Source organism: Cervus canadensis, chromosome 3, assembly GCF_019320065.1.
Source record: "Cervus canadensis isolate Bull #8, Minnesota chromosome 3, ASM1932006v1, whole genome shotgun sequence".
Lineage (NCBI taxonomy): Eukaryota > Metazoa > Chordata > Mammalia > Artiodactyla > Cervidae > Cervus > Cervus canadensis.
This window is the reverse complement of record NC_057388.1, coordinates 25,683,118-25,706,022: the sequence shown is the minus strand read 5'-3', so window position 1 is coordinate 25,706,022 and position 22,905 is coordinate 25,683,118. Positions and strand designations below refer to the sequence as shown.

The 22,905-nt window shown below is 35.9% G+C and overlaps 1 protein-coding gene across 1 annotated transcript in view; it reads right to left on the bottom strand.

The window, feature by feature from the left end:
• Nucleotides 1–22,905, bottom strand: part of HDAC9 (histone deacetylase 9) — a 980,387-nt gene that overhangs the window by 32,175 nt on the left and 925,307 nt on the right. The window contains exon 25 of the mRNA XM_043462784.1: nucleotides 6,781–6,865. Coding sequence (XP_043318719.1) covers nucleotides 6,781–6,865 — 85 coding nt within the window. The remainder of the gene's footprint in view (nucleotides 1–6,780; nucleotides 6,866–22,905) is intronic.

The following is a 22,905-nucleotide window of genomic DNA, read 5'->3' as shown; positions in this document are numbered from 1 at the left end:
CAGGGCTGCAACGTCAAGGCCTCTGTCTAAAGCCAAAAAAATCTATGACAAATAGCAGCTCACACCTGACAACAGTCAGGGTTTTAAACTCAACAGGGCAGGGATTTGAAATTCTGCCAATCCTTGCATTTTTTTGTGATTAGATGTAATTTGCAAGTTTACAAGGGGCTCCAAAGTGGATTCATAGCTCCATGGCTCCTCGCAATTTGGCATTGCCCTTCTAGAACTGACTCTGGCTAAACCTCAACTAACCAGAATGTCCAAAACTCCAAAACTTCAGTTTAATTGATTTTCCCTCTAAAACTGTCACGTTTGGATGAAATGGGGAAAAGGGTATACAAGGTAGCGAAAGGAATGAGTATCTTTCTGAGCTAGAATAATATAATAGCAAAGACCACTGACTTTGGAGCTAGAATGCCTGATTTGTGAGCTTGCTTTTGCCCATTTAGTAACTATGTGATCTTGCAGTGTTTTATCTAGATGTGCCTCAGTTTACTTGACTGTAAAAGAGGAATGAAAACAGTGACTATCTCATAGGGTTGTTAAGTAGATTAAATGAATTAACACATTAATACTTAATACTTTAAACGGTGCCTGGCACGCTGAAAACACTCAGTAATTGTGATTTATTTGCTATCAGCTTACAGGGTTTGCATTGTGTAAATAATTTCATCCGATATCCCTCCATAACTTCTCTGTGAAGAAAACTGATATTAAAGACGGGTCCCCCAAATCTCAAGCCTTCTGATCAGCAGTTTCTTTTTCTTAATATTCATCTTTCCTTTTGAACATTTTTCCCCCTACTGTTCCCCACCACAGGAAGTGAAACCACTACTTATTCTGTTGTCCAACCTGAAACTTAGAAGTATTCATCCTCTCCATGCCTATTAAATACTATATCAAGCCAACATCACTTCTGAATTAAATTGCTTACATCTGACAGTAAGTCCTGCTCTCTCTCATCCTTACTGTGTAGGCAGAGTGATCTTTTGAAATGTAGGTTTTATCATGTTCCTTCTCTGCTTGACATAAATCAACAAATCCTTATGAGTTAAAAAGTCCATTTTCAACATTGGGTCTCAACAGCATGGAGATGGAGGAGAGAGGGAAAGACAGGGAGATAAGAAAAAAAAGGCAGAAAATCAAAAGGAAAAGGAACAAAAAGAGAGAAGAAAAACTGAGTGTGGGTTAGCGTTTGGGTGTGGAGTCAAGAAGCTAGAGGGCTCTGACATGATTTATGCAGTGCTTGTTGCAATCTGGGGAGACAACCCTTTAATCTAAGTGCATAGACCCAGGAGGTCAAAATCTTGGACAATTTCCTCACAACACAAGATGTATACAAATTCCTTTCAACTTAGAAACAATCTGATTTTCTCCTGGATCATCTGATATAAAAGGTATTTACATAAATACCTTTTCTTCTTGGGAAGGGGGCAGGTAGAGCATATTAAAATAATGGAAGGAGATGGCTGAAAATGGTATTTCACATATGAGAAGAATAGATGCTGTCATCTCTAGAGAAAGTTTAACGTTTAACAGTCTTTTTTTCACTAATTACTATTCAGATATCTTAATCATCAAGATAATTGGATAGCACCTTCTCTGATTACCCACTCTAATATAACACCAACAGTGTTTGTATTCCCAGGGGTTATCTCCAATGGAAATAGAGTAAAATGAAATCAACAAAATTAATATCCCTCCATTTGTTTCCAAAATCATTTGTTACTTTTAAGGGTAATTTCTGAACAGAGGATATAATAATATAATATAAGAGGAGCAGATTAAGGAAGAGGGGGAGAAGAGAAAGAATGTGTTGAGGAAGAGAAGAAGGAAAAGGAAAGAACCACCACAGACAGGACAAGGAGGAGGAGGAAGTGACTCACTCAATAACATATAAAAACATAAATTAAGTAGCGTTCTGACAAGGAGACAGTGTCAACTATACCGGCCTCTAATCTCCCAAAGAAAACTGTATTCCATTTTTACTTCTCTAGAATGGGGACAGGGTGTGCTCTGCCCATTGTAGCTGCCTGAACGATGTGGATAACCAACTACCTTGCAGTCAATTACACAGTTACACGGTATATATTGTCCTACAATGGGAAAATCATATCCCTTTTCATGTTGGTCTCAAAAACTGGATAAATTCAGAAGACCATATGCAATTCTCATTGCCATAAATAATGCTGTGTGTCCTGTGTATGAGTTTAAAAAAATACAGATAAATTTAGCCATGCTGACAAATTTCATGTGCAAGAGACATGGATGTTGTTTCTCCACTGATACACAAGTCTGACAAGATCATATGGTGACATTGCAAATAATGTTCCTTCCTCATTCTGACCTATGTCATCAGTTTGCTGTGGTTGGCATAATAAGGAATTCTAAGACCCCAATCTACTAAACAAGGGAAGAATTCCTAGAGTGAGAGAGAGATGAAAGTGGGGGAAAAGGGAAAAACTTCTTAGCATTCTTCTATGACTCTGCTTCTGATTTGACATTTTTTGGACACCTTGCAGCACCTTAGAAAAGCAGTGTGGTGACATGTCAAGTAATTTCTCTGGAAATTCCTTAGGAAAGTTAAGTGGCTAGCTCTTTGCCACATGTCTGGTGAGGATTATACTGATACACATATTATTTTTAAATCCCCTATGTTAGTGTTTTTCAACTTGTCAGCTGCAAACCACTGGAGGGCTGCAGCAAAATTTTCAAAGAATCCTCAAATCCTTGTGTACATATATATTTTCTTGGTCCACAAATCAAAAGATACTGTGATTACCACTATGGTCATGCAGGAGGTCTACAAAGTTGGTTGACACTTAAAAGGAGTACTCTTCTTTCTAAAATATTTAAATAAATAAAAGGAAACCATGACTGTATACTTGTGGTTTCCATATTTTGAGGTTTCACAGATCAGTATCAACATCATTCATTATATGTTTCTCAAACTTAAAATTACAGTCTTTCAAACTATATAAATTTAGTTTTATGGAAAACTCACTTCATGGTTCTTCCTTTCAGCATCCGTGAAAGTGTTATCATGGGCCAGGACTGCTGTGAACATGCTATCTGGGAACCTTGCTTCTCACCTTATTATTTAGAAGAAGGTAAGAGTTCAACGGACTGCAAGTTGTTAGGATGGATTTCAGGAAAGGATATAAACCTGTGACAGTCCTGTATCCTTCTCTGGGCTGACTTTTTACCTGGCATTGCTTGTTGCTGATTATAGATGGCCAGTCAACTCTTAGAACTGCCATCTCCAAGCTTAGCAATGGAAATGGTTAGCTCATGAGTAATTCATGTTCTTTCTAACTTAGAAGTGACTCATCACTGTGGGTTGTGAAAGAGTGTAAAGAAGTGGGCTCTCATGGATATTTTGTCTGCATTTCTTAATCCCTTGTTCTGCTTGAGCTAACCAAGGAGTATAACCTTAGTTAAAAAGTCAGTCTGGGCTAAGAAAAAAAAAAAGTGTGGTAAATACTGACGTATTAGCTGACTCATTCATTCAACAAATGTTTGCAGAACACCTATTACATTTCAAACACTGCACAGCAGAGGATACAGCAATTGGAAACAAAGAACATTAGCAAAAACAATCTCTGCCATGAGAAACACACAGGAAATACGCCTAATCTAGAATAGGGATGAATGCGATTCAAGATGGTGTCCCAAAGACAACATTTGCGCTAAGTCTTGGAAACTTAATAGGGATAAGGCAGAAGACTTGGTGAGCAGAGTGAAGAGCATGTGCAAACATGAAACTGCTTGACCATACCTCCCTCATCAGAGATGGCTGATCTTTGTGTACACCCACCATCTTAAGCTGAAACCGACCCTTACCTGTCAGGGGCGGGAGTGGGGGTTGGGGGATGGTTCTTTACCTGTCAGGAGAAATAGTTGCCCTGCTGTTGCCTTGTAAGGCCTTTTCTTCTCAGCTAAGTAAGTAGTATAAACAAGGACAGGACAACAGGGATGACTTTGCTGCAAAATACTCACATCCATGTGGCCAGGCAAAGGGCCAATGCTAATCACAGCCTCCAGCACCTGCATACCCTCAGCTGGGGGGCTCAGTTCTCAAAGAGAAAACCACATAACGCCTGTCAGCACCTTGCTGTCTGCCTTGGGACAAGGCAGTCGAGGAACTTGCCTGAATGCTTCCCACATGCTACAAGGCCTGCTTCTCCACATTTATTGCTTTTCTGATACTGTAGTCCCAAACCCCAGCACAAAAGAATCTTCCGAACCTGGGATAGGAAGTGAGGGGAAATTCGAACATCTCTTCAAGTTAAAAGGAGTCACCTGTTTGACACTCAGAGACAAGTGAAGAGGCGGCTGCCCTGTTTAACAAAGGCTACCTTCAAGGCAAGCTTCCTACACAGGCAGCCTGGGCAGCTGCAAAGGACCCCATGGCCAGAAGGGCTCTCAGTCCTGAATAGTCATTGGAAGGACTGAAGCTGAAGCTCCAATACTTTGGCCACCTGATGCGAAGAACTGACTCATTGGAAAAGACCCTGATGCTGGGAAAGATTGAAGGCAGGAGGAGAAGGGAATGACAGAGGATGAGATGGTTGGATGGCATCACCGATTCAATGGACATGGGTTTGAGTAAACTCCACGAGTTGGTGATGGACAGGGAGGCCTGGAATGCTGTGGTTCATGGGGTCCCTAAGAGTCGGACACGACTGAGCGACTGAACTGAACTGGGTGGAATGCTCAATATGAGTTTAGGAGGAAAGAGATTTTTATGGGGGAAGTGGTCAGGGTTGGATATTTGCAATGCATTTTGGAGCAGAAGACACAGATTCAGAATCCACAGGGGCAGAATTCTTACACAGAAATTCTGATAGTACAGTAAATTCTTTTCAAGAGTCAAACAGGTTTGTTTGGCTAAAGCAGACTGCACAAGCCACACAATAATGTCAGTGGTGAAAGGAAAAACATCACGCAGGGCAAAGTCATTACCGGGAAGTTAGATCCAATGCAAAAGCCAACAGTAGTTTCTAAAGACATATATAAACCATGAGTTTTTACACCTATGTGAAACTAATCCTCTGCTTCTGTTACTTCCTTCAGAACATCCCCTGTTTCTTCACCTGGCCAAAATCCTGTTCAGACCTTAAGACTAAGCTCAGGCCTTATCACTGCCGAGGAGTCTTCCTCTAACCTTCCTTGGGCCTTCCTCACTTTCCAGGGCTTCTCCTTCTGGTTGAAAGGGGCTTAAGGACTGTTTCTTGTCCATGATTCAGTGCACGCTGTGACTTCTATTAAAATGATCTATTTTAGTGCCTCTCACTCACTGGAACGCAAACTTCCTAATACTAAAAATTCTTCCTTGTTCCTACTCTGTGCTTTGATTTGATAAGTGCTCCAGTTATCATGTATCAACATGTAGTAAGTACTTAAGAATGCTCATTGAAAGTGATGTGAACATAATATACACAGGGGCAATGATTTTTAATAATCTGTGTGTACAATGGCAGGAAAAAAGATAGAAAAAAAGAATCTATGTATAAAAAGTAGATAATTTTTCTACTACTGATGACCTTAGTGAGGTGTTAGATTACACTGAATAAGCACAAGAAGAATGGATTACACAACATGCCAGTCACAACCTTATCTCCAAATTACTACTGAGCAAGCAAAGACAAAGACTTAGAGGCACAGATGGAAGGTGGCTTCTCCACCTGTGTTTAAAAAAAATACTTCAATAAAAGAGTTGAAGAGTTGATGCTTTTGAACTATGGTGTTGGAGAAGACTCTTGAGAGTCCCTTGAACTGCAAGGAGATCCAACCACTCAATCCTAAAGGAAATCAATCCTAAATATTCATTGGAAGGACTGATGCTGAAGCTGAAACTCTAATACTTTGGCCACTTGATATGAAGAGCTGACTCATTGTAAAAGACCCCGATGGTGGGAAAGATTGAAGGCAGGAGGAGAAGGGGACCACTAGAGGACAAGATGGTTGAATGGCATCACCAACTCAATGGACACGAGTTTGAGCAAACTCCGAGATGGTGAAGGACAGGGAAGCCCGAAGTCTTGCAGTCCATGGAGTAGCAAAGAGTTGGACACGACTGAATGACTGAACAACAACAAAACAGTGGCAAAACTAAGGATTTTCCAGTCCTCCTTCACATTTAATTTTGCCATTTTGTTTTCCCGTTCATGCTAACTTTTATATTAATTTGTGCCTGCTTTCAGTGTGTGTATGTGAACATGCATGTGTGAAAGCAAGCTAATGCATGTTATCATCTATAAAGAAAAATTCCTGATAAAATAACACTGATGTGAAAGGAACTGGATAGTAAAAAAAAAAAGTCTCTAACTCTCCCTTTTTGTTCAGTTGGATTTCGTGGTAGGCTTTCTCATGAACTTTTTCTTTAAAACCAGTAAATTACTGGTGAATTCCAACATCACTAGGAGATGACTTACCTCAGTTAAAGCCGGACAATATAATCACAATTTCTATGTTAATTTAGTTGTTCTGTGTAAATACTTAGTGGCAGTAATGGAAAAAAATCCAAACACTCTTGGAAAATATGAGAAAAGCAAGGTTCTAAATCTAGAGTCTTCCAACTTTGTTATCAGTGCCAGATTGCCATAGTAAAAAGCAAGGCAATAACACATTTAGGTATGAATACACAGTAGGTCCAAATTATAATTACTTCATATCTGTTCCTTATATTTGAAAAACTCAAATATATTTTCCATGTGCTCAATTCTCAATATATGCTTAACAAGTACATTAGAACTATTAAAAAATTTGAAGACATACTTTGAATTTCAATGATCTTCTGTAGAGAAATGACGGCATTCATATTTGGAGTTTGGTGGAGGACATCTTCTGCAAGTGGCTCCAGCTGTAAGGACAGCAAATGATAACATGAGCAGGACATTATGACTTTGTAAGTTTGACAGAAGCAAACCAAACCGAAACAACCTTAAAAAAAAAAAAAAAAAAAAAGCTTGCTCCAAGAACTAATTAACATTTTGCTGATATCAGTTCCAAAAGTGTAGCCAGTTTCATTTTCCATTTTGCAGCAATATAATTAAATTCCAAGGGGCTCTTCTGTTGGTCACAAAACTAATCTATGAAGTCCCTGAAGCAGGTGTGTGTCTGTGTGTTAGTCGTATTTAAAAATCCGAGTTACTTGTGTAATTTGTGTAGGTTACTCACAGAACTAATTCCATCATGTGTGTACATGCAGCTGGGCCCTGCAGACAAAACCTCAGGGAAGCAGAAGTAGACAGAAGGTGGGAAGTCTATTATTCATACTTTCACAGTGTTTTTGCATCTAACTACTTTATGTTTGGCTGTGTCATAGTAGAAAGCCACGAGACATAGCTGCTCTTGTTTAACTGCTATTGAATACATAGTAGAGAAAATTTTCAAATATTTTACCAAAGATAAAATAACTGCACACTTTCATTAGGCTTCCACTGTATTCACATCTATGCAGATACTGGTGGAAGCACAGGACAAATTTCTGTCTTGCAAATCTATCCTGATCTTCTGGAATAACACTGATTTTTCATGGGGAAGCTCGGCAAACATTGTTTCGAAAGAAATGAAGAAGAGCTTTAAATAATTTATGGAGTGTTCTGGCAGAACTAAATCTGATGATGCATCCCTGGGGAATACCTTGGTGATATGGCTTGGTGTGGAGCCGGACGAACTGCACAGCCAGAGCACTTGCAAACAAAATATCTGTCTAGCTATTGTGACCCAGAAAGCAAGGAAAGTAATAGTAAAAAAGGGACTGACAACCACAAAAAAGATTTTTTGGTAAATTTAAAGCTAGTAGTCTCAAATATACCAAACTATTATAAGGCAAGAATGGGAAATGATGTCATTAGACATTGTGCTAAACCATGAATTCATCTATATCCCTTCATCTGTAGGGGAAAAAAAAAAGAATATAAAAAGCTCCGGGATTCCAAGTTTCCACAGCATATGCGAGTGAATCTTCCCCCCAGGGTCTCTCTGAATTGATTATTCTATACTTCAGTCATGGAATCTACAACAATAGCACCTTTCTTCCAGATGCCATAGGATAGCAGACTAGCTCAGGGATATTTATACGTGGGTAGATTCACTAAATATAACTTTCCAGGGTGTTTTTCTTAGCTGCCTAAGAAAAACTTTTAAAACATCAAAAGGTTTACTTGCAATATAGTTTGGCAAGAGGGGAAAAAAAAAACCCACAGGCAGTGAAACGTTCTGCAGTTTTAAACACTTAAAATTGGTTAAAAATCATTTTTAAAAAACTTGGTATTTCAGATAGTATCTTAAAAAAATGTTACCCTACCTAGTAACACCCTCTTAACTCAGAGGAACTCCTGAATCATAAACGGAAGGTTACTTGGAAAACTCTTACTCAAGAATTAGACAGGGTTGAGCTACCTTGCTCATAAATAATCTTTCCTTTCACTTCTGTCTCGGGGCTTAGAGAAAAATTTTTAATAGAAATCAGGTAGACCTTCCTAATAAAACGTTCTGAAATATCATTCTGTGTTCGAATACTTAAGAACAAAGGCACAATGTTGTATCAGCATATTTGGTTCTTAAAAAAGCTTTCCTGCAACTTCAGGGTGAAAATGCTGACAAACCTGAAAGGCACTAGCTACTGGAACGAAAGCTACAGGGCAGAGCATTAATGTGAAAACCTCATTTCTGGAATGCTCTCACATTAGGTCTGTGGGCTATTTTTAGGACTTAGGTTATGTAGAAAATAAAGGTGATTCAGGGTGTTAAGAGTAAAAATACAAACAACCCTAAACCTCCAATTTGGAATCGTCTGTTAGATACGATAAAGTTGTGTCTATTTATGAAAGTAGCCTAGAGAATTAAGGCAATTACATTGATAATTTAAGCCTCCCAAACTGTTTTCCTGCGTGTTTTAGGTGAATGTCATTTAGAGGATTTAACCTTCAGTAAATTGCCCAATTTGTTTCATTTTGAATGTATACACATAGACAGAGCTGAATTCACAGAGTTCTCAATGTAGGTTCTTTATTTTTTCTCTAGTAGCTCTGCCGAGAAGGCAATGGGTAATACTCTCAGTTGGCAAGAAGGCAAGCAACATTCAGATTCTGTTTTCATAAAATTAAAACCTTGTCTAGAGGACCACAGAATTATCTTCTCTACAAGAGTTTGCTGATTTAATAATTCACAATTATAAGCACTAAAACATGTGACTAAAGCATCTATTTTATAAATATTTATGAGTATTGGTCATTATTAGTAAAATCTAATAGCCAGCTGTAATAAAATATTAAATAGTCATATTTTATAAATTTGGAGAAAAAAAGAGTACAGTAAAGCTGTATTATGTATTTAGTTTGGCTGATAATACATCACAAAAATACTGGCAATAGGGCTACTCAATGTTAGTAAGAACTATTAGAAGATAAATAAGGAAGTATTGCAATAATTTATGCAAACCCAAGAACTTCTGCATGTTTTATACTAGATAAAACAGATGCAGATGTAGGAAATATCACACACCTATCCTGTCATCTTTGTTGCACAATTCCATCAAGTAATAATAGTTGTAAGATATACTAGATGATTTTAAACAACTTCTTGACTTTTGAAGCTCTCGTTTAAGAGTTCCTGTATCTAAAGCTTAAATGCAATCATTACAGCAATTCTTTATATAGATTTTCAGAGTCAGTACAGGGATATTTATTTTTCTACATCTTTTACAGAAAGTTACAATACTGTACTGATACAATTCAGATGTTTGTTAAGTTGCACATACAATGTAATTTCTAACTACTACAGCTATTTTAATGCACCATACAAGTTGTGGCCATTATCATGTTGCAAATAAATAATTTTCAGATTCTTTAGAACCAGCTCATTTAAAATATAAAAAATCATTTTAGCTGGCACTAATGGAAGATGCACTAACGGAAATAGGCAAGGGTATCCTGTGAGAAGCCCAAAACTTACTTTGTACTTAAGAGACAAGGAAATCATCTCTATTATTTTCATGATTCAGAAAAGAACAGAAAAAAAGGCTAATCAGATTTTGCAAAATATAACAGGTGTGTGAGGATAGATGCACACATCAACCAAGCAAACAATCTACAAACTAATCTTAGCTTTTATATTACACTTCTCAAATATGCCAAGTATTTTTACACTCTTATACCTTTATTTATTCTGTTTACTCTGAATTTTATTTTCCTCATCCTTCTTTGAACTAAGCTTTTATATTACATATCTCAAATATACCAAGTATTTTTACACTCTTACACCTTTATTCTATTCCCTCTGAATTTTATTTTCCCCATCCTTCTTTGAACTGAAACCTTACTAAAGCATTCAAGGACTAACACAAACACTGCCTGCTCTGACCTCTTTTCTAAAATCCTCTGATAGAGCAAATTGCTTCCACCTCTTTGTCTCCTTACACAAATACTCTGGTTTACTCAACACACATACTGTAATCAGCTATGTATGTCATACTTTTATTTTGTTGTAACCAATGTAAAGGCAAAGATAGGGCCTAGTATATAATAGGCATTAAAAAAAATGTTGACTGAATGGAGAAAGGATTAATTGGAAGAAAACATGGGGAAAAAGAAAATAAGTTAAAGTGTTAGTCACTCAGTCATGTCCGACTCTTTGCAACCCCACGGACCGTAGTCTTCCAGGCTTCTGTCCATGGAATTCTCCAGGCAAGAAAACTGGAGTGAATTTCCATCTCCTTCTCCAGGGGATCTTTCCAACCCACAGACCGAACCTAGGTCTTCTGCATTGAAGGCAGATTCTTTAATGTCTGACCCACCAGGTAACCTCAAAACATGGGGAGATAGCCTTTATGTAGCTCTCCAAAATCAACTGACCTAAATGGAGCAGATCCTTCTTCTTAGTTGCCTGCCATAATCAAGGCATGTTTTTAGACTAAAAGAGCTGGAAAATCAACAAAGATAATTCATTTTTAAATCAAAATAATTGATTTTAATTGATGTTTTAACTGCTTTTTAAATTAACCAATTTTGTTAAACTTATTAATTCTAATAATGTATAAATGATTTTGTACAGGATTTCTAAATATACAATCATATCCTGTGAATAATGACTTATTTATGCCACTCCAATCTTACTATTTTTAAATTTCTTTTTCTTATCCTATTGCACTGTCTGGGACCACAAATGTAATGGTAAAATGAAGCAGTAAGAGTGGACACCTTTGTCATGATTTTTATTTCAAAGAAAAATTCTCAGATTTCACCTTTAAATTTGATGCATATGATAGAATGTTTATAGATAACCTTTATCAAGTTAATAAATTTTCCTTTTATTCCCAGTTTACCAAAAGTAGTTCATAACTCAGTGTTTAATTTTTCAATTAATTTTTAAACATCTGTTGAAATGGTCATATTTCTTCTTCAACCCGTTAATGTGGTGAATTATAAAAACTAATTTTGGAATGTTAACATATTACATTTGTGGCTTAAACACAATTAGGGGTTTTTAAGATAATGATGAACTACTAATATTTTAAGGTTTTAATTACTATATTTATGAGCATGATTTTCCTGTAATATTCTTTTCTTATAAAGTTCTTTTCAGTTTGGGTATCTATATTATACTAGTTTCAGAAAAAAAAACCAGTTGTGAAGCATTCTTTTCCCATCTTTTCCTTTATTCTAAAACAATATCAATTATTAGCAGAATGCACTGATGAAGGCGTGGTGTTTTCTGTAGGTGTATTTAGTATTGAAGATTCAATTTTGTTAATTATAGTAGTGTTCAAATTTTCTGTCTTTTTGATTCAGTTTTTGCAAGCTTATATTCTTACAAGAATTTTTCCATTTCAAATAGAATTTCAACTTTCTTTTCCATGAGGTTTTTTAAAAACAATTATCTTATAATCCGTTTAAAAACATTAAAATCTCTAGCAAAGTTCCCTTTTTCATTCAGAGACCTGGTAATACCAATCTTTTCAGAATTCTATCAATGTTGAGAACTATTTCAAAGAATTAAAAGTTAACATTTTTAATCTTATATATTGTATGCTTGTTTTTATTTTGTTTCTTTATATTTCATTCAATCACTTCATGTTTAATTTGTGTTTTGATTTTCTAATTTCTTGAGTTCTGTGTTTCTGTCTGTAATTTTAAGCTTTCTTCCAATATAGGCATTTAAAGTTTACATTTGTCTGTAAATTCAGGTTATAGTTTCATAATCATTCAGCTCAAAATACTAGTTTTTACCATGATATTTTTTGACACATGAGAGACTGTATTTTGAAATCTCCAAATATAGGAGATTTTCTAATTGTCTTTTTATTTCAAATTATACAACCACTTTATTTTTTAGCCTTATTTTATACTTCATCTTTTTATTTTGTATCATCAATATTTTGTTTTTAATTGTATTATAAGAATACTTAAAATGAGATCTAACTACTTGACACATTTTTTTAAGTATGCAATACATCGTTACTTACTATATGTACAATGTTGTAGAGGACAACTCTAGAGCTTATTCATCTTGCTTGATGGAATCTTATGCCCACGGATTAATAACTCCACAATTGCCCTTCTCCTTATCCCCTGATAACCACCATTCCACTCTTTGATTTTATGGATTTAATTATTTTATATACCATATAAGTGGAATCATGCAATGTATGTCTTTTTGCAACTGGATTATTTCACTTGACATGTATCTTCAAGGTTTATCCACTTTGTTGCATAGTGCAGAATTTCCTTCCTTTTAAACACTGACTAGTATTCCATTGTATGTATCTATTACATTTACTTATCCAGTCATCTGTCAATGGACATTTAGCTGTGTCTACATCTTGGCTATGGTGGATACCACTGCAATGTTCACAGTGCTAATATCTCTTTGAGATCCTGACTTTGACTCTTTTGAATAAATATCCCAAAGTGGGATTGCTGGATCACATGGTAGTTCTCCATTTAACTTTCTGAGGGTCCTCTCTACTCTTTCCCATAGCAGTTGCACCATTTTGTATCTTCACTGACAGAGTGCAAAAGTTCTACTTTCTCCATGTACTTGCCAACATCTGTTGTCTTTTCTTTTTTTTCCTTAATAATGTTGTTCAGTCGCTCAGGTGTGTCTAACTCTTTGCAACCCTATGGACTGCAGCACACCAGGCTTCCCTGTCCTTCACTATCTCCAGAGTATGCTCAAACTCATATCCATTGAGTCAGTGACGCCATCCAACCATCTCATCCTCTGTCACCCCCTTCTCCTCCTGCCCTCAGTCTTTCCCAGCATCAGGGTCTTTTCCAGTGAGCTGGCTCTTCATATTAGGTGGCCAAAGTACTGGAGTTTCAGCATCAGTCCTTCTAGTGAATATTTAGGGTTGATTTCTTTAGGATTGACTGGTTGGATCTCCTTGCAGTCCAAGGGACTCTCAAGAGTTTTCTCTAGCACCACAGTTCAAAAGCATCAATTCTTTAGCATTCATCCTTCTTTATGGTCCAACTCTCACATCCATATGTGACTACTGGAAAAACTGTAGCTTTGACTATACAGACCTTTGTTGGCAAAGTAATGTCTCTGCTTTTTAATATGCTGTCTAGGTTTGTCACAGATTTTCTTCCAATTAGCAAGTGTCTTTTAATTTCATGGCTGCAGTTACCGGCTGCACTGATTTTGGAGCCCAAGAAAATAAAGTCTCACTGTTTCCATTTTTTATAATAGTCATCCTGATATTCTGACACATGGAAGTGATATCTCATTGTGATTTTGACATACTTTTCCCTGATTAGTGATGCTAAGCAGTTTTCAATAATTGATGGTGATTTGTATTAACCTATCTTTTTGGGAGAAATGTCTATTCAAGTCCTTAGCCCATTTAAAAATCAGGTTTATTATATTTTAGTGCTGAGCTGTTAAGTGTTCCTTATATAATTTGGTTATGAACACCTTATCAGATACACTGTGTGCAAATATTTTCTCCCATCTACAGGCTGTCTTTTTACTCTGTTAATTGTCTTTTTTTTGTTGTACAGAGGCTTTCTAGTTTGATGGGGTCCCACTGGCTTGTTCTGTTTTGCTGTCAGTGCTTTTGGCATCATATCCATGAAATTATTGCTAAGAGCAAAGTCATGAAAGTTAACCCTTATTTTCTTTTTAGGATTTATATATTTTGAGGTCTTGTGTTAAAGTATTTAACTCTTACCAGTTTATTTTTGTGTATGGTGTAAGATAAAGGTTCAGTTTCATTCTTTTACAAGTGGATATCTAGCTTCCCCAATATCATTGTTCATTTTGCATTCCTGGCACTCTTTTGAAAATCAGTTGACATATATGTGAGGATTTATTTCTATTTTGATTACTGTAGCTTTGTAATTTTTTTGAAATCAGGATACATTAAGCTTCCAACTTTGCTCATCTCTCTCAAGATTGCTTTTTTAGTTGTGGTCTTTTGTGATTACACATGAACTTCAGAATTTTTTTTCTATTTCTGTAAAAAATGCGATTGGGATTTTAATAGGAATTGTAATCCAATCTCTAGCTCACTTTGGACAGTAGGGGCATTTTTACAATATAAAATCTTCTAATCCATGAATGTGGGATATCTTTCTATTTGTTTATGTTATGTAATATATATTCTAGTTTAGTTTCACTATGATATTATACTCTGCATGAAATCAATTAATTGAAATTTAATGAAACTTGCATTACATCCCCAAATATAATCCATTTTTGAAAACTTTACAAGTGTCCATGGAAAGAATGATATTCTGCAGTTACTGGATATAGCCGATTATATATTTCAATTAAGGCATCTTTACTGAGGTGCTTAAATCTTATACATACTCCCCTTTTTTACTGTCTTCTTTATCAGCTACTGAAAGAGGTATCTTAAAATCTATTACTCTGATTGTAGTATAATTTTTCCTTCAATTTGTTTCATTCAATGTTTTCTTGGTATATTTTGAAGTTCTATTAGTAAATTATAACTTTGAATTTTTTATGTTACCAGTTAATAGAATATTTGAACCGTGAACTGTCTATCTCTAGTTGTTTTTGTTGTCTTAAAGTTCACTTAACTGATACTGGTATAACCATGTAAGCTTTCCTTTGTACATTTCTGTAGCTTAAATTTTTCTTCACTTTTTATATTCCAACTTTCTTTGTCATTACATCACAAGAAGTGTGCCTTTTAACAGCATTTTTATTACTATGTGATAATCTCTGCCTTTAATGGTGAACTAAATCCATATATTTATGTGGCTCAGACAGTAAAGAATCTGCCTGCAATGCAGGAGACCCAGGTTCAATCCCTGGATTGGGAAGATCCCCTGGAGAAGGGAATGGCTACCCATTTCAGTACTCTTGCCTGAAGAATGCCATGGACAAGTGACCAGTGGGCTACAGTCCACAGAGTTGCAAAGAGTTGGACACAACTGAGCGACTGACACTTGTGTATGAAATTGCACAGGTTATTCTAAAATTGCATACAAAAACACAGAGGGGACAAATGTAACCAAGACTGCCTTGAAGAAAAACAATCTGGGAGATTTCTTCTACCACGTATCAAGATTTCCTATACCACTATGAAGTAAACACAGTTTGACAATGTCACAAGGATAGGAAATGAGACCTGGGGAGAAGGCTAGAGTCTCCATGTATATATGTGGAAAGACACCACTGCTGACTCATAAGAGATGAATGGTCTTTTCAATATATGGTACTAGATTAACTATATATTCACATTAAAAAACCTTATGTACCCCAATGTTCATTACAGCACTGTTCACAATAGTCAGGGCATGGAAGCAAACTTAATGTCTGTCAACAGAGGAACGGATGAAGAAGCTATGGTACATACATATAATGGCACATTACTGTTGTTTAGTCACTAAGTCATGTCCAACTCTTTTGTGACTCCATGGACTTTAGCCTGTCAGGTTCCTCTGTCCATGGGATTTACCAAGCAAGAATACTAGAGTGGTACTTTTCCAGGGAATCTTCCTGACTCAGGGATCAAACCTGCTGCTTCTGCATTAGAAGGCAGATTCATTACCACTGAGCCATCTAGGAAGCCTGTAAAAGGCATACTACTCAGCAATGTACCAAAAAAGATATATAAAATGTCTATCACAGCACTGTTACTAATGGTCCCTAAACTAAAAAAAAAAATTCCCTGTATTCATTAAAAGTAGAATAGATAAATAAATCATGACATTGTCCTGGAAATTCTTTTTACAGAATCTAATAATAAAAATGAAGAAACCATAGCTAGCTGCAATAACATGGATTAATCCCACAATGTTGAGGAAAAGAAGTTAGATACAAAGGAATGTGTGTCTATAGTATGATTTCATGTAATAAATCTCAAAAACAGGAACAGGTAAATTAAAATCTTTTGTTAGGAACTAAAAACCTGGTTACTTTCAGAAAAGAGAAAGGAAGTACTGATTGGGAAAGTGTGTATGTGAACTATTGAGGTACTGAAATTATTGTCCTTATTGATATTTCTGAGTTGTACATTCATGCCTAAACCAGTTTTCTGGATAAATATTATACTGAATAATTAAAAACAATTTAAAAAGAGAATATGTTTTCTAGCATAAGGGAATAGGGAAACTAAGTCTACTTCTACTTCGTGAGTCCATGCTTTTTCTACTACATAATGGCACATCTAAGAAAAAAAGTGAGATTGTAGATTTTGCAGCAAGAACAATTTACATGCTTAGATACAGGCCACAAATTCACTTACAAAGGGAACTGAAAGTCCCCCATAACATGCAAAGCAACTCAGAAAAGAAACAAAGAAAGTGTTCAGTTGTCAGGACCAAAGATAATGTGGAATTTTGGAAGAATATGATGATCAAGACCAAAAGGATAAGGGCAGCAGACTGTCATATAGACCTGACCCTCCATGCTGATGAACTATTTTCAATTCCCTAGTGAGGAGGGATTGGTGGTTAAAACCCAGCTATCATTTAAATAATTATCTTAGAGATGTCTGCAATTAGTTGTATATGTTTAATTTGATTGCTTAAGTAAATCTGGATATAATTTTACCCATATTGTGATTCATGAGTCATTCTCCAAGTAACTCCTTTTACTCATTTGGAGTCATTAAAATCCTTGACCAAACAGATGGGGGGAAAAGTAAATCAGAACAGATTCTACAGATCATCAAGTTACTATACTGACAGACTACTGAGATTATTCAGACTGAAATCTGCCTGCAACCTACCTTCATACAGACTATGGCAACATCACACAGCAATAAAGAAACATCTCTGGCCAAGGGAAGTGATATAAACCTAACATATCTTATGAGAATATCAGGAGGACCAAGAGGCAAAGGGTACAATCATGGCCATTTAATTCACAGGAGATACTGAAGGAATTCCTTTAAAAAACAACAGCAACAAGTGGGCTAGCCTAACAGATTATTACAGTGGTTATTACTCTATTGGTTGAGTTCTACCTAAAGCTATTGCAGCTCAGAGAAATGTAGCTTACACAATATATCAGCCAATGAATGGAAGGAGGAAGACCATAAGGAAGTGCCTTTGTTTACTATCATATCCAAATAGTATACCACAGATTCCATGATACTTAACTGGAAAGTTTGGACATAGTGGCATATTTAAGCATCTGTGACAATAACTAAATAATTAAAAACAAACTTACAGGTAAAATGGAGGAGGAATAATGGTCTGTTAGAAAGAGGATATGAGTACAAATAGTTGCATAATTCAGACTATTGATATTTTGTTTAAACATTGAGGTTCGAGTGTAACTTTGCAATATAATGAGAAAACATTTCAAAATGCACAGCTGAGTTAGGAAAATACTACATAGATTAAAAGGTGCATGTTAAACTGAAGTTTCAGTAACATTTAAGGGATGCACAGTCAGTGCTTTATATATAGTTTCTTAACATAATGTCCATAATCTAGACATCCATAGTTGATTAAAAAAAAAAAAAGCTTAATTCATTTTATAAGCAAAAAATCTTGTTTCCAAGTCCCTGTTTTACAAAATAAGTTTAAATCTGATAGTTACACTTTGTTAGGCCTCATGTTTCATTGTCTGTGATTCTTGTTTGTCTTACCCTCACTTGCTTTTTTATTTCCATTTCTGGGTCTGATGATTTGCATGTGTTTAACTTTTTGTTAAGTAGAACAGTATTTTTACTATACTGTTCTTGAAATGTTGACTTTTCTGCTAAGAAGACCCATTTCATATCATGTAGCAGCGGTACAGTGCTAAATGTTTAACAGCTGACTCAAAAATAGCTGTAATATGTATTAATAGCATTTGCTGATTGCCATGGTGTAAATACTCCCACCAGGGCTTATTTCAAGCTAACAATGTGATATCACTGAACTGAGATTTGAGTAGAGACACACACACACTTAGCTCTCATGAGCCATTGAGAGGAAGCTCTAAATAGCACTGAAACATGTGTAAAATAGATGACCAGTGCAAGTTTGATGCATGAAGCAGGGCACTCAGAGTGGGGGCTCTGGGACAACCCAGAGGGATGGAGTGGGGAGGGAGGTGGGAGGGGGGGTTCAGGATGGGAAGACACATGTACACCCATGGCTGATTCATGTCAATGTATGGCAAAAATCACCACAATATTGTCAAGAAATTATCCTCCAATTAAAATTAATTAATTAAAAAAAAAAAAACCCAGCCCTATTTGCACTGATAAGACTGTCATTTTGTTGGTTGATAATTGAGGGAAATTGTTCCTAATGATTATTTCCCTCAATGCATGCGTGCATGCTAAATAGCTTCAGTTATATCTGACCTTTTGTGACCCTATGAACTATAGCCCACCAGGCCCCCTCTGTCCAAGGATTTCTCCAGGCAAGAATACTGGAATGTATTGTGATGCCCTCCTCTCCAGGGGATCTTCCCTACACAGGAATCGAACCTACTTCCTCAATAAACTTTTTTCTTTTTTGGTATAAGATTGCCTTATTCAAAAATCATACACTGTTTTGTTATTTTACCCCCAAGAATGAAACTCATTTGTTCAAGTCTCCCATATTTTCCACAGGAATTCTAATTCCTTACAGTATTCCACTCTACTGATCCAGTCTCATTATTTACTGTTATTCCACTCGAAGTAGTCTCTCCTCTGCCAAAATCAAAACAAACTCAAAAAAGAGCCATCCACAATTCCAAGAAATCCTAACATCTTTATCTAGGTATCTCTATTATAAGAGAGAACTCCTTTGCTTAGATTTTAGCTTGTCAAATTATAATTTTTATTCAAGACCAAAGTTAAAAGTTACTTCCTCTATTAAAATATCCTTCTGTCCTTAAACAGTTAAAAGTAAAGAGTCTGACATTACATTTCCCAAATACTTTGTTTATATTTCTTTTACTTTTATTGTATTAGTACTTATGGGTATAAATTTAAGTCCAATAAGACTATTTAATGAACAGATGGATAAATGAATGTCATAACATATTTGCTTCACCACTGAAAAGAAATGCTTTCTTTGTTTTATTGGTAACCAGGACTCTATGAAGTGTCCAGGTTCCCCGTCTACAATCCCCTTAACACCTTCTGAAAAGCCTAAAGACAAACAGTACAGAAGATCTGCATGATGCAGTTTTGAATTATCCAGATAACTTCTACTTTAACTGGCATTTGCTAAACTAAATAAGCAGAAAACTCCACAATTACATTGGCTCTACTTTTCATAAGCTTATAAGAAATACAAATACACATGCTACATCTACAATAGAGAGTATCTTCAAAAGGTATTTTCTAAAACATTTTAACTCTTAAGATTAGCCATACAGTCTCTTTCAGAGTGTGAACAGGTTTCGAAGTATAAGAGAAGACCGTGAAAAAGATTATTCTGGATTATTTTCCCTGTATTCATTTCTCACTTTCTCTACTCATGACTTGCAACTATTTAGGAGCTTGTAAATTTTCCCAGATTCACACCAGTTCCCCAATGGAGTCAGCCATACATAATCTGGAGGATGAAAAATATGGTAAAATGACTTCTCCGTTCACAATCTAATACAAACACACCCCTGATGAGCAATTCAGACACACCACCTCAAGAGTCCACCTCAGTGGTGGTTGTCAACACTTTTAAGTCAATTCAAGAGACTTTTTCAGCACCTTTGGAGCAAAAAAGTCATCTTGGAGGATTATCAACATACACAATCACTAAATGTAGCCACGGCTGCTGAAATCCAAGCAGCTGAGCCTAGTCAACAGGACGCAGCAGGGAGAGAGGAAGAGAAGGGAGGGAGAAAGGCCTAGAAGCCAAACCTTAATAAGAGTGAGGGAGATTAAGAAAAGACAGGCTATAGACTCAGATGCCAAGTGTGGAACCTCCAGGACCCGAGCTGTAGCATCATCTCAACAGCTTCCATGTCTATGGCAATTTGTTTTCTTTCTTTCCTAACAAGCTTACAACTGTCCTTTATTCTGTTTTGACAGGTGGTCTTTTAATAGTCATGTTCTCTCTTTGTCCTCTCTTCTTTTTACCTAAATTCTTCAGTGTTTTCATTTTAAATTCCATAGGAATGCCAACTGCTTAAGCTTTTCTCACCTCTTAAGAAAATTTCTTTCAGCAGCAGAAACCTAGGGTGCTGCTAATTGGCTTTGCATAACACTAGGCAAATACAGCCTTAAAGCAACTGTGACCTTATTGGCCAGCTAGCACAAATGCCAGTCACCAAAATCAGTTTCTCTGAGAACTTCACAGATGTTTCTATTACCGTCACGAAGAAACCACGCGACTGTTCACGTAAGTATCTCTGATGCTATTCCAAACAACCTGATTCTTCACATTTAGACAAGTCACTTTAATTTCTTATTGCTCAGTTTCTAAGTGCTTCATTAGAGAAGTTTAAAAATAATCATCATAGAGTGATTGGACTGATAAATCTAAGCTCTGAACTTTGCCAAGAAAAAAAAGACGACTTCTGGTATGTCTTCAAAAATCACTTGCCTCAAGGAATTTCCTGTACCATGCTCAAATTAGTTTTAATCCAATAGTATATTATTTTGACTGACCTTGTGCATATTTCTCAAAAGAATAGTTAAGAGATGTTTTGCTAATTAGATCACTTTCATGATAAAACACAGTTAAAAAGAACAAATGCCTATTTGGGGTGTGACACTCAGATAACTTAATTAAAAAAAAAAAAAAACTGTTTGTGGTACCCATTTATGTATCTACACTGAGATGCGGAGCCAAGAGTTCTTGCTGATTTTACAATCCCTTTGGGTTATGTAATACATATTATTCTGCTGATAATAAGTCATATGAAGCAGCATTTTGCTGTATTGACATGGCCTAGCCAAGAACAACAAGGAAAAGAAACAGCATTTAAAAAAAAAAAACTGGCAAAATGTTTATGAATTCTAATCCTATGCACATGAATAAATACATCTGACAAAGTACAGAGTCTCTCAAAAAAGCCCTTCTTGACCTTCTTAATTTGAGTTCAATTGCATGTTCAGTGTTGAGAAGCCAGAGTAGGTTCTGCCAACATTTCAAGCTCAAGCTTTACTATATTTTGTTACTTGTAAAAGTGAAATCCCAGATAATAAGTTATAATTACCCTATTAATCACCTGAAAAGGGAGTCTGGAGGAAAATGGGATTTGAAATTGCAATAATTGGTATCCTGAAAGACATCCTTTTTTATTTTCTTACCTAGAGCCTACCACATAAAACTACTATGAAAACAACACGTATGCATTTTTTTTCAGTGGTGAGGTGCATGCAGTATACCTTATAGGTTAGTTTTTCTAAAGGAATGAAACTTAAAACTTCAATGTAGTCATGCTGTTAGTCATGATGACCTTTGAACTGGAAAAAAATACAGAAATCCAGACCGTGGATTATAAATTATATTGTCAATGAAAGTGAGAAGAACTTTTTGTTTCCTAAGTTCTTTCAAGTATTACATTTTCATTTCCTTTTTTCAAATGACTTATAAGGCACAACACATATGTATTTTTCTTTCATTTTTCATGAAAAAAATCCTTCTTTCTCTTACCATTGTCTCCTTTGTATATTGACAGATCTGACACATCAAAATTTACTTTTCAGAGTTCAATATGTCAAATCCATCTGTTACCCTTAAAGTATATCATGAAAAATCTATATTTTTGCTTATATCCCTCAGATTTCTCAATTAAAAAATGCAGAAAGACATAGATTACTTAAATCTCTATGGTTGAGTTCAAGATGAAAAAACTTTAGATTGTGCTTATGTAAAAGACATCCAACAAAAGGAACAGGCAGTATTTAGGGTATTATAATAACTAAAAAAATTTTACCATAAGACATCCAGAAAACTGAAACTGGTTAAATAGTCAATGTGGCCAAATATAATCATTTAGTTTATCACTTTCTGGAACTTTTAGTATTTATACACCAACATGGGCATGTTAACATTGGCCAATGATACTTTTATCCCTTCCTCTATTTCACACCTGGTCTTTCTAAAAATATAGAGAAAAGGTATAAGTTTCAAACTTTAAATTAGGTGACAACCCTCTAGTGTCAGTAATGGCTCTATGAAAACAGTGTCTTTGACCTCAAGGTATAGAACTCATATAACAAATTGATCAAAGGCCTCACAGTCAAATTAGCATACCAGGGAAGGAAGGTACAAAAACACAACCATTTTGATTTTTCAGTACATTCAAATAAACTAAGAAAAACAGTAATTCCATACAACTGACTTGCATCTGTTCTGAAATACATCATCTTTTAAAGTGGAGACCACAGGAAAAATTATTCCATCCTCATTCAAGAAGAAAAAAAAAAAAGCAAAATACAAAAACGAGGAGAACACAAGGGGCGAAAATCAGAGGAGGATCAACAGTATGCCACTACGTGGAGTAAGAGAAGTGTGAAAAACCCGAGGCGAAGAAACA